The sequence below is a fragment of the Schistocerca americana genome, chromosome 7, assembly GCF_021461395.2.
Source record: "Schistocerca americana isolate TAMUIC-IGC-003095 chromosome 7, iqSchAmer2.1, whole genome shotgun sequence".
Classification (NCBI taxonomy): Eukaryota; Metazoa; Arthropoda; class Insecta; order Orthoptera; family Acrididae; genus Schistocerca; species Schistocerca americana.
Genome location: NC_060125.1, coordinates 357,199,446 through 357,213,004, shown reverse-complemented (window position 1 = coordinate 357,213,004; position 13,559 = coordinate 357,199,446). Strand labels below are relative to the sequence as shown.

The 13,559-nt window shown below is 36.8% G+C and overlaps 1 protein-coding gene across 4 annotated transcripts in view; it reads left to right on the top strand.

Annotated features, from left to right (window-relative positions):
• Positions 1 to 10,058, top strand: part of LOC124622594 (solute carrier family 2, facilitated glucose transporter member 1-like) — a 564,308-nt gene extending 554,250 nt beyond the window's left edge. For all 4 annotated transcript variants that reach the window (XM_047148343.1, XM_047148345.1, XM_047148344.1 and 1 more), the window contains 6 exons: positions 2,353 to 2,486; positions 4,371 to 4,584; positions 5,042 to 5,229; positions 6,941 to 7,153; positions 7,549 to 7,755; positions 8,272 to 10,058. In XM_047148343.1, coding sequence (XP_047004299.1) covers positions 2,353 to 2,486; positions 4,371 to 4,584; positions 5,042 to 5,229; positions 6,941 to 7,153; positions 7,549 to 7,755; positions 8,272 to 8,415 — 1,100 coding nt within the window. In that variant the 3' untranslated portion in view covers positions 8,416 to 10,058. The remainder of the gene's footprint in view (positions 1 to 2,352; positions 2,487 to 4,370; positions 4,585 to 5,041; positions 5,230 to 6,940; positions 7,154 to 7,548; positions 7,756 to 8,271) is intronic.
• The last annotated feature ends 3,501 nt before the right edge of the window (positions 10,059 to 13,559 follow it).

The following is a 13,559-nucleotide window of genomic DNA, read 5'->3' as shown; positions in this document are numbered from 1 at the left end:
TCTTTTGGGTTCTTGTCTCCTATATTATTTTTTACTGTCTGTTTTAACTTTGTGGATTCAACTTCTTTTTATTGTGGACTTCTTGTGTATTTTGTTTGAAATATTGCCACTGATTCAATTTAAATGTTGAAATAATATCACTTTATATTGTGGCAATTTCTGTAGATTTTATGTACGTTGTTTTTATCTTCTCTCAGGCTTGTGCATTTATCAGAGTAGACAAATGTTTTATCAAAATTCTTCTTGTTTTCGGTATTTCCAGCTTTTCTAATTTATAATATGCTGGAAAACATATGACTACACTGAAGCAGTTTGGCTTGTCTATCACACAGTGATGACTTATTTTTGCTTTGTCAGGCAAAGTATTTATATATAAATGTTCATACTGCCTCCTAAAAGCTTTGCATTGTGTGTGCACTGTAATTTAAAATCATTTTTATGTACAGCTTTCTTGATATTTTTTCCCAGGATAGTTACACTTTTAAAATCTACTTCATTATTTTTTTTTTCCTTTGGCCTCCAATATTTTAGCACAAAAACAATTTGCCCTTATTTTTGATGACAGACAAACTTAAAATCTGGGACTCTGTACTACAATCTGTTGTCTTGATGAGGCATTACCAGGGTGTAATGAGTCATCAATAAGATATTGAAAATGAAATAACCCATTCCCAAGAAACCTTGAAGCAGCGTAGTAAGTGTAGGGTGGCACAGTTAAAAGTAGCCCACCTGTCCTTTGAATGCAAATGCAGTATTTTGACTTCTGTAAGAGAGTAAATAACTGCAACAATGGACAGTTTTATGCAGTAATTGGTTGTAAGCATTTTTCTGTCAGCATTTGAGCTAATTTCATCAGTATAGTTACACGTTTCTCTTTATGGTCTGCAAATGACTTTATCAATATAAGAAAGAGTTGAAATTGTGGAAGCATATGCGAAAACAGGTTCGATTAAGGAAACCTGCCAAATTTTTTGGGTCAAGTATATGGATAGAGGACTAACAGCATAGAGAGCAATACAGAGTCTGTATAAAAACTGGCACACCTTCAGATCTGTGCAAAATGTAAAATAACAAAGGCTTCCTTCAGTTAACATAAAAAAAGTTATTGCAGTCATTGGCTAAAGAATTATTCGGAGCCCAAAGAAGTCTATACATAAACTGACCCAACAGGTGCATGAAAGTAGTAGTAGTGGCCAGCAGATATTGAAAAGTCTTAATTTGAAGCGATATTGTACGACAGCTGTTCAGCAATTATGGGAGAATGACAGCTGGAAACAGGTAGATTACTGCACGTGGCTTCTGAATAACATTAGTGATTGTTTGCTTAACCATTTCCATTACGTTATGAGTGATTAAGCATGGTTTCATCTTTCTGGTCATATGAATTCATACAACATGAGGTACTGGGCAATGGAGAGCCTAAAACTGTATGTCAGTAGCCACTCCATGATGAAAAACTCACTGTTTGATGTGGTGCAGCAGTAACACACATCACTAGACCAATATCTTTTGACACTACTGTCAACACAGTTGCATATATGGAAACTTCTGATACATTTTGTCTCAAATCACTGAATATGAAAGATGATACTGCTTCTTCCTGAAAAATGGAGCAGCATGCCACATATCTAACATATTCCAAAAATGAGACCACGCATGTCTTTACTGAGGAAAGAACTATCAGCAAACGTTTATGGCCACCAACTTCACTGTAATATGTGATGTTTTCGTGTGGGCACTTGAAGAGCAAGGTCTATGAAACAAATCCACATACAATACAGCAACACAAAGACAGTATCAATCATGAAGTTGCTGCCATCAGTATCTGAACTTTATGCTGGTTGTATCTGAATAATCTTAGACATCTATAAACGAATTTTTCATTGTAAATAAATGATAAGTCCATTTTGGCTCCTCATTTTTGTAATTTCACTGCTTTTCCTTTATACTTACATGGGTTTCTTTTATCTGTGCCACCCTGTATAACTGCAACAAATAGTCGTGTTACCATTTACCTTACCACTATATTTTTCTATCACATTTTAATTACTATTCATATAATTCGCATTAATTCTTACTCTGTGAAAATTAGTGAATCACATTTTCCTTACTTATTTCATTAGTAAAATTTGTTAAAATTTTCTGAAGTTTGTGGTTTCAAAAAGGTCAGTTTTCCTACAGTGGACTGCTACCCTTTTCTTCCATTCCAATTTTAACTTTTATTGTATTTCACTCTTTTTAATAAAAATGGATAATCCTGGACATTAGAAATTTTCTTCACAGTAATAGTTTTTATTCATCAAACACACTAATAATGTTGATATTATTAGAACCTACTTCTTATTTTTGCAGGGTGCTCAAAGGCAGCAAGTTCATATGAAATGATCATCATTGGCCGGTTTCTAATAGGAATCAATTCTGGACTAAATGCTGGTCTCACACCAATGTACCTGGCAGAGATCTCTCCACAGCACCTCAGGGGTGCGGTACGTATAACTAATTACTCTTCCATCCCACTGTCGCTCCATACTTATTTCTGAATGTTCATGAACATGAAGAGGAATAGTATCAGAAGGACACGTATGAAAGTGAAAAAGTTTGTAAAGGTCAATCTGTATGTGAACTTTGTAAATTCACAGGCTTGGTTAAGTGCAGGTGCAAACAATATACTACAATAAGTCAACAGGAAAAGAAAAAAGTCCACCAGTATGAGAAATACAAGTAAAACTGTTCGAACGTGCATGTACTACTGACAATACATAGACCATTGCATTTGTTAGTCTCTAAATGGAGAAGCAAATGAATGCAATTAATTCTATTTTTTACACTTATTACACATAAAATAATCCTAGTGATTCATACAGGTTATAAGTGAAGTTTCAAGCCACAACAGATTACTAGTGGACAATTCATGTATGTCTGACATACTACTGAGAAGCATTCTAATAACACATATAAAAGTAGACATGCCTTATCCACCACCAACCACTGCCATAGATATCCAACAATTAGTACTTTTTCCCCACAGAACCAAAATCTGTGTACTGGAAGGAGGGCAGAGAGGTATCAGATTGAACAGACGGCACACACCATGATACATAATATTTTTGCCATTGATTTGGAATGGTAGCTGAGGGCTTGTATTTGACTTCATAGGCTGAAATACATGCAGATTAAAGTAACACATTCAAGACTGGGTTTTTGAACCTTCAGACATTTTCTTTGTTAGGATATGAAATAAAAAGAGGAGAGAAGATGGAAGAACAGTGGAGAAAATGACTTTTAAAATGATTATAATGTTATACTGAACATTTTTCATTATTTGTGCACCAGTAAGATAGTTTTTCATTTAATAAGGGTTTGATCAATGATACCGACAATTTGTTGTGCATCTCCACATTTTAGTATTGTACTAGCTGCCTACACTAGCATTGCTTAGGTATTCATTTTGCCAATTTGACCTGTGACAAAGGTAAACATTTCCTTTCATTTATTATTACCTTATACAGTATGCACTCCTGCAGTAATCTTGGTGTGAGATGGTCCTGGACAGTTTCTGTATACTGGGTACAGCTCTCTTGTGTGTCTACATGTCTGTGGCAACACCTCTTCATTGCTCTATAGATGTCTATTGTTTTTGCCTACAGCCATTTGCACTTTTCAATTGTAAGTTCTCAAAAGCACACCCAGTGTCGGGGATTTCCTCAAGTAGACTCAACTGTGGGAGCATCTTAGTAGTAATTTTGTATGATATATCTTCTAAGCTATGGTAGATAGGTGGTTCTTACACCCACAGTAATTGTTGCAAGGGACCAAGGGATATGTGTACCAAATTTGGTTGAAATCGGTCCTGTGGTTTAGGAGGAGATGTGGAATATACACACGTAAACACACATGTACATCCTTATTATAACATGTACGGATTTGTACATTACACTGCAGTTGCCATATAATAAATAAGGGTTTGGCCTTACCATTCTTCGTTCATCCTTCAACTGAGACAAATCTTTTTTGAGTCAAGAGTTCTGTTTTTTCTGTGTGAAAATGGTTTATCTATCATCAAGACTGCATAATAACTGCAATGGCAAAGAAGCTATTATTAAACATGAATGGTTGTTGATCACTCTGGGCATTATATATACCCTAAACAGGGATGGTTGACACAACCACTAGCTTGTTGCTGGTGATAGACAAAACTCTAGATCTGATGCATTTGCTCATGACACAAAATAAGATGTAGCATAAGTGTCAGTTCATTGTGAAAGCTTCATTCAGTTAGTTTTGTTTTATAGCAACCTAATTCTGACTTTTTTTTTCTTAAGAAGAAGACAGTCTGGAAACTGGCCTACAACAAATGTTTTATTTTGCAGGTTGGTACTGTTTACCAGTTGGTGATCACAATTTCAATTTTAATTTCTCAAATACTTGGCCTGGAATCTGTCCTGGGAACCAGTGACCTGTGGCCTCTGCTACTAGCACTGACCATTGTGCCTGGCCTCTTCCAGTTGGCAACACTGCCCATGTGTCCAGAAAGTCCCAAGTATTTGCTCATCAATAAGGGACAGGAGCTTGAAGCACAGAGAGGTAAGATACGCAGCCCATGGCAGGACCCATAAAATACATTTGTGTCACAGAAGCCACATTTTAAGCAATAAATTACTGCTGCAATAAATGTGTTATTTGGGAAAATCAAAAGGTTCTGGAATTTTCTTGTGGACTCTGGATAATCTGTTAGGTACAATATTAAGTTCAGACTCTGTATTAAAGATTATGAGCTACAAATGAAAGCAAAACCTATGAAAGTTTTATATATAAAAATAAATTTTTCTTTGTAATTGAGTTTCAGTACATATTGGCTTAAAGTACAAATATTCTCTGGAAAACTCTGTTTATTAGTTCCACCTCAGATCACAGAAGCTCTGGGGTTTCATTAATCACAATTTTGAAGCACACCAAAGCAACTCTGAGTGTATTGTATTTACTCTTACTCAGAATATCAGCATGTCAGTGGTATTCCACATGGTACTTTTTCCAATTCCAGCTCTTACTTGGTTGCGAGGTACAATTGAAGTTCATGATGAGATGGAAGAAATGAGGAATGAACATGAAAATCTGAAGATGGTTCCGAAAGTGACTTTGACCGAGATGTTTGTCAATGCTAGCCTTCGTATTCCACTTGTAATTGCCATGATGGTGATGATTGCTCAGCAGCTTTCTGGTATTAATGCTGTAAGTATACTTCTAAACTATGTTCTTACAGTAACTTAATTTTACTGCAGTTCCTTTACTATTAGATTTGTTCACTACATGTTGAGGCTATGTATAAAAGAGTGCTGGTGATACGCTTAGTCAACAATCCGTGGTTAAAATAGGAATGGCACTACAATTTGCTAAAAAAAAAATCTTCTGGTTGTAGTGATTTGACTAGATGAAGTAAACTGTGCCAAAAATATGAGAGCAAATTGTAACAACATGTGTCTGTACTTTTATTTTTTTTTTTTTTTACTTTACACATCCGTGTACTTTTATGTACACGGATGTTTCATAAGCATCTTGAGAATAGAACTGAGGTTTAGTGTTTTGTGCTGCAGGTTTTAGTCTTGTACTTTCTGTGAGGGAGTCCATTGGTGAGATTCGTGAAGCAATAAAGGAGCTACTATGAAAATCTTTTTCAGATAAACATTAATTCAGGCTACTATAAAACTATTCTTTACCAAATGATGAAATTTGTTAGCTGTAAGAACCTAACACTTGGACAGTTGCTCCAGAAATAATATCTATTGCCACTCCTCCTCCCTTTCTTTCTTTAGCCTACAATATAACCTATTTTTCCACTTGACAGCTTGATTAAAAATAATCCTTGAAGGTACTAGAGGCAATATTAAAACACAAAATATAGCTTTCAATAATGCATTAAGTGTAAAAATGGAGCAAGTATTCCATGCTTTACAACAGATAGCCTGGACAGAAATGACAAATTGTCTGTCCATAAGATGTTAAAATATTTCCCTAGCAACCTCCTGAAATGCCTATTGCCAACTTTGTCACAGTGTACGATGATTCCATTAATGATATTTCAAAACTTACCAACTTTTATCCCTCAGTTTGTGAAACTAGTCTCATGGAGTTCCACAGTGATTGCTGCCCCCTGGTCAAGAACAGAAACATGCTGCAAATCACTTCAGTTGAAAAAGAAGAATTTCACAACTTATGCATGTGTGTAGGTGCAATTCTATATTTGCTTCACATGAGGGAATACCTATATTTCAACATCATTTCCTGTGTTTGTTCTTCGGTACAAAGTAGTGGTAGAGGCCTGATCCCAGTGTTGTTGTATGGCACTTCCCATTTCTATAGCTGCAGATTAACCAGAGATACAGTAAATGTTCCAGTCTCTTCTCCTTAATTAGTTGAAGTCAGATCAAAAACATTCTAACTGTCCAGCATTTGAAATAGTCTTTCATAATGTATATGTTGAATCATTTTTATATATACTAAAATATGAAATAATTTCTGTATACCAGTGTCAAGTCTGTTGCTATAATGATGCAGGTGGTTGGAATTGTTTGTGGTTCAGGATACAATTGAACACAGCATTTCTATTCTTATGTAAAGCCGCACAGTTATTTTATACAAGAAATCAAGGTTTCATTACCTCCATCCCCACCTCCCCTATAATAAACAATAGCTTTCCAAGAACACCAGGCTCAATAAAATTACACAAAGAAGAACTGAAAGAAAATAATAGGATTTAAATTTCATTTCCATCATCAGAAGAGCATTAACAGTCCTTTGCACATGACAAGCTATAAAAGGAAATATACATAAAATAAGTTAAAATCAGCATATATGTTTTCTTTATAAATCATTATTGCACAGTTCATACCTTTACTTTCTCAGAAATTTTTTCCAGTTATTATCATGAAACCTTACATTTCAGGTGATGTTCTTCTCAACACGCATCTTCACCATGGCACAGCTGAGCAAGGAAAATGCCCAATATGCAACTCTGGGTATGGGATCTATCAATGTACTCATGACAGTGGTGTCCTTGGTAGTGGTCGAAAGGGCCGGCCGCAAAACATTACTTCTGATAGGTTTCTCTGGAATGTGTGTGGTGACCATCCTCCTCACAATCTGCATTGTATATGTGGTAAGTAACAAAAATATTATGCAGACTTCAGGAAGACACCTCGAGAATAAAATTCAGTTAAAAATATGGATATTTACAACTGGTTATCTCTGTGGTTTTGTTACTAATTTGGTTAGAAATCGTAAGCATAGTCGAGTGATCAACTAAGCTTTACCAGATTTGGAAAGCCTGAAATAGGGTCCCACACATCTTAACAAACTAGATAACTCTTGACAGTGTGGGTTTCCTGTAATTAATTGTCCACACCTGCGGCTTATTTGCATTCTGTACCATATTTACATAACCAGTTTACCTCCAGTATGAAGTATTAATACATGACTATAATGTTTTTGTCTTTGGATATTAAATGCTACTCTCCTTGCCTTCCTTATAGCAATGATTTTCTTTTCTTGCAGAAACCAGGAGTAATGTGGCTGTCTGTGATATCAATCATCCTGGTGATTCTGTTTGTGGTAATGTTTGCTGTTGGACCAGGATCAATTCCATGGTTCTTGGTTTCTGAACTTTTCAATCAGTCTGCGAGACCAACTGCTACAAGTCTTGCTGTTGCTATCAACTGGACTGCCAACTTCATTGTGGGCATTGCTTTCTTACCCATTCAGGTAACAAATCTATCAGTTTCTATACATAAGTAGCATTTAAAGAATGACTGTAGAAGCACAGAAACAAAAAGTGAAGAAATATTAGATATATAGACTTTACCATAATAAATTTTTGCTCTCCACATACATTTCAGTTCAGTTACTCATAATTTCATGTGTGGCCCTAGTCTGGAACTATATATGGCATTCAGATTTTAGTAGCCTACCTAGATATAGGAAAACTGGTTGTTTACTAACTTGGAGGACAGCAGGTTGATTGATTCACACAGAAGAGGAGAAAATCTCAACTATTGGTTCCATAGACTTCAAATTTTTTGCTTTTCTATGTTTGGCTTTTGCCCTGCTGCTCCAATTCAGGTTGATAAACACTTTTTCACATTTACATTTCCTTGTAGTCTGCTTTTGAGCTGCAATTGATTGTATATTTTTGGATTTGCTATGTGATAGTTTTAGTGTCCTATTGTGTGCTTGCATATTCTAAGGAATTATCTTACCCTTTACTTTTTCATTTTGCAGGAAGCAATTGGAGGTTATGTGTTCATCATATTCGTCATACTTCAAGCACTGTTTGTGCTGTTTATTTATTTCAAAGTACCTGAGACCAAGAACAAGACCTTGGAGGAGATTACAGCAATGTTTAGGCAAATTTCATACAACTGAGCATCGTCTGCTGTGAACAAAAATGATCATGAAGACACTAAGTTCCAGTGATCCTGTGAACATGATGACAGTAGACTGTTATTTATGAAATGTACCATTTTGTGTTGAAATTAATAAGCAGTAGGAATCATGACAACAGCAAGCACAGATGCTGCCAGTTTCTTTGTAAAAGACTGTTACCAAATGTGGGGAGAAGGGCAACAGTAAAAGATGATAGAAATGATGGTACTGTTATTACAAATTCTCAGTTTGGGTAGAATTTTGTTGTGATACTATAAATGTAAATCGCTGAGAGTAGAAAAGACTTTTCCAAGTGTAATGACAGGATGCACAGCTTTATAGGAAACACATTCACAACATCGAAGCATAAATAAAAAGCAGCTCACAAATGAGGCTTTATTTTACTTTATTTTCAGTCAAGACATCTCACTGCTGTGTGCAATAAGACAGATCATGTACAAATAATGTGGGAAATGGTTTATATTGTGCACTCATGACAAAGTTGGATAGGAATTTACTGCTCAAGTAAATGCAAGTCATTAATAGGTAGGCTGATAAAATGTACAATTACTTTAGATTTTGTAGCTTTGACAAAAATTCTCAGTCAGTACCATTGTAAACCTTAGTTGTTAGTCATCTACATTCCTCTCTCCCAGAAATAAATTGCTGTTTCGTTAGTAAAAACGCATGGAAGCCTCTGCTTGATATATAGTCATTGTACCCCTCATGACATCAAGTAACTACATTATAGTAATATATTTCCATGATGGAAAAAGATGACACTTCAGCTGCAGGGTAGAAATTTTGTCAGCCTATCTACAGGAGCTAAGCAGTCACTTTGCTTATAAGAGAGGAGTCACCATAAAGCAAGTATTGTCAATGTCATAGACTGAACATATTTATACTCTCAGAGAAGAGTTATGGATCAATGTTTCACATCATAATACTCATATGTGTAAAGAAATACTCATTTCTATGCAAGTTTCATAGACATTGTAAAACATAAAAAAAACTGTGTTGCAATTACATCACAAAACAGAGAAAATTGTGTAGATTTCATATCAGACTTAAAAGCTTTCTCAGATGAGTGTTTGTAGTAGACTGTGTTCTTTATAGAAAGTTGTGAAGTTGTGTTTTCAGTACATGTCATAGCACAATTTCAAGCCAGCAAAACAGTTTGTCACAACATTTCAGAAGCAGTTGCAGATAACAAGAGTGACCATTCTCATCAAAGAAACAAATAATTGCCATTCTTTTGTCTGATACACATGAATGTACAGACAACATGAGAAATTTACTATGCAAAACCATTTCATTCAGAAATTAGTACAGAATGTTTCAGATACATTTTGATGAGCAATAAATCTTATCATGTAAAGGAACAGAAACAGGCTGTAGTGTATTAACTAATCAAAATGACATGTTACTGGAGTTTGTTAATTTATAACAATAATTGTGTAAGTAGATGTAACATTTAATGGTGTTCTGTGCATATTTTATTTTGTACATATCAGTGCCATTTGTATATGTTTTGTAAATATGTAACATAGAATGTGTAGATATAATATGCAATGTAAAAATGCTTTTGATATATGTGTAATATATATGTATTTTATGATAAATAGATGACAGTTTTTATACAAGAAGTTTTATTATTCTGTTAAACAAAATACTATTTGTTCGAAGGGGTGTTTTTCTGCCAGTGTATTAGACAGAAACAAAGTCTGTAATCGAGTTGCAGAAAAAAGTTTGTCATTTAACTCCAGCACCTGGCAAGAGCAGCCATACCTGGGGCCAAGGGGGACTGTACCCCCTCCCCCCTCCCAAAAAAATCCCGCAGCTCTCAGGGAAATGAATAAATATAGTGTAGTAAGGTGTTTTTCATTCAAGAAAATAATTTTTAAAAGACAGTATTACACAGGTTTTTAACAGGGTCAGAATTGGATTTTTTTTACAGCTACTTACAAGTTGCAATTCATCTTCCAAAACAGTAAAAATACTCCATATCTGCAGATCTACCCCCCCCCCCCCCCCCCCGATTATGTTATATACGTTGTTGCTCCTATGACATCATATCATGCTCATAAATAGTTCACCTTGAACCAATTTATGAGCATGATATGATGTCATAGGAGCAATATTGTATATGACATAATCTGTTACCAAAAATTCATTTGTAACATACTTGAAAATGGCCTAAGGCCAAAACTGTATAATCGTACAGGAAATAAAGAAAATGGCAGCTGAAGCCTTCAAGAAATCATTCAAAAAATTGATCGCAGCTGTGGACCCTATCGCATTGAAAATTATAACATCAGAATTGTCTCTCTGGTGCCTTTACCTTCCCTAAAGCCAAACTGATCATCATCTGACACATCCTCAATTTTCTTTTCCATTCTTCTGTATATTATTCTTGTTAGCAACTTGGATGCATGAGCTGTTAAGCTGATTGTGTGATTATACTCACTCACACCTGTCAGCTCTTGCAGTCTCAGAAACTGTGTAGATCATATTTTTGCTAAAGTCAGATGGAATGTCGCCAGACTCATACATACTACACACTAATGTGAATAATCATTTTGTTGCCACTTCCCCAAATGATTTTAGAAATTCTGATGCAATGTTATCTATCCCTTCTGCCTTATTTGTTCTTAAGTCCTTCAAAGCTCTCTTAAATTCTGATTCTACTACTGGATCCCCAATCTGTTCTGAATCAACTTCTGTTTCTTCTACTATCACATCAGACAAATCTTCCCCCTCATAGAGGCCTTCAATGTACTCTTTCCATTTATCTCGTCTCTCTTCTGCATTTAAGAGCAGAATGCCTGTTGCATTCTTACTGAGAACTTCAAGCGTATCTTGTCATTCCTTAGTACTTCCATATCCCACTTCTTTGCCTATCGATTCTTCCAGACTAATCTCTAAAACTTCATCCTACTTTTTGTCACTTCTACATTGTGATCTGTCTCTGTACCTGCTCCTGGGTGTGCCTTACAACACAGTATCTGATTTTGGCATCTCTGTCTGACCATGATGTTATCTAACTGAAATCTTCCTGTATCACCTGGCCTTTTTGCGGTATACCACCTCCTCTCGTGAGTCTTGAACAGATTATTCACTATTAATAGCTGAAATTTATTACAGAACTCACTTCGTCTTTCTCCTCTCTCATTCCTTGTCCCAAACCCATATTCCCCCGCATTCGGGAGGAAGACGGTTCAATCCCGCGTCCGGCCATCCTGATTCAGGTTTTCCGTGATTTCCCTAAATCACTCCAGGCAAATGCCGGGATGGTTCCTTTCAAAGGGCACGGCCGACTTCCTTCCCCATCCTTCCCTAATCCGATGAGACCGATGACCTCACTGTCTGGTCTCCTTCCCCGAAACAACTAACCAACCAACCATATTCTCCTGTACTCATTCCCCTACAACTGCGTTCCAGTTCCCCATGACTATTAGATCCTCATCTCCCTTTATGTACTGTATTACCCTTTCAGTATCCTCATATACTTTCTGTATCTCTTCATCTTCAGCTTGTGACATTGGATTTCCCTTTTCATATTTTGTAGCTTCCCTACCACGTTCAAGCTTCTGACATTCCGTGCCCTGACTCATAGAATGTTATCCTTCTGTTGGTTGTTCAATCTTTTTCTCATGGTCACCTCCCTTTGGCAGTCCCTCATGGAGATCCCAATGGGGGACTTTTCTGGAATTTTTTCCCAGTGGAGAGATCATCACGACACTTTTTCAATTACAGGCCATGTGTCCTGTTGACAGACACTATGTGTCTTTAGTGCAGTGTTTTCCATTGCCTTCTGCATCCTGATGCCATTGATCATTGCTGATTCTTCCGCATTTTAGGGGCAGTTTCCCACCCCAAGGACAAGAGAGTGCCCTAAACCTCTACCTGCCCTTCCACCCTCTTTGACAAGACCATTGGCAGAATGAGGGTGACTTCTTATGCCAGAAGTCTTCAGCCACCAATGCTCATTGTTAATCAAAATTTAAGGGGTGGCAGGTTTTGAACCAGGGACCAAGGACATTTTGATTAGTAATCAAAGATGCTACTCCAAACCACAGTTACGGGGTAGCTTATCTACCAGAAAGGTCACCCAAGCTGGACAGGCCAAAATGTGTTACACAGGGCCTATTGCTCCCTTTCTTCTATCCTAAGGCTGTCCTATAGTTGTGGCCATGAGTTGCAATTCCTGCAGACTAGACTTCCCTCAAACACTGAAAGCTCTGCAGGATGGCCATGTCATCAGGCAAAGCGAGTCCACCAGCAAATACTAGCAGCTTTCCGCAGACATCACTTGCATAGGGGAATTATGGTCCTATGTTTCACTTCACACATCACATGAAACAAACAGTGCAGAACATAGTATTACTGCACACTAGGATATAAGCTGCATTCTGTGGCTTAACCAACATTTCGCAGTGTTCCAGTGAGAGCCAGTCTGTCTTCCAGTTCCAGTCGCTATCACTCCAGTTCATCACAGTTCACCTGTCCAAAATAGGACTGCTGTTCTTCGATGATGCATGAAATCACCATGGAAGTGCCAGCTCTGGATATAAGACTGTAGTGTGGACTTGACTTCAGAGCAAGCCTGTCACAGGCAAAGATTATAGTAAGTGATTTATTGAAGTGATTTGTGTGTCACTGAATGAATGTGTGTTTTGGAAATACGAATGTAATTATTTTTGTAGTTGTGCCTGATGTTTGGTTGGGAGTAGTGCCCCTTATTACACTGACATCAGCAATACTTTGGTGTCTGTTGTCAACAGACACCTTGTCTTTGAAGTATAGCTACAAGACTTATAATGTCCTTTTCCTGTTGTTTTCAGTTATAAGCAACAGGGAAACTGTTACACCTAGGATACATTGTGGAATAAAGATGAGTTTTTAATGGGAGAATTAAGATTAACAGAAATTCCCACTTTAACTGCTTTTTATATGCAGAATGAGAATGCAGATGACCAACAAAGGTAGACACCATCAGCTGTCGACCATTATGCTCAGTTCCACCAGTCTCAGTCAGTAGACCACCATCAAGCTCAAGTAGTTCTCATCACGAAGCAGGACTCTCAGAGGTGTGGGGGTAATTTGAGGTGCACAATATCTGTCAGTATGATTTGATGATTTCA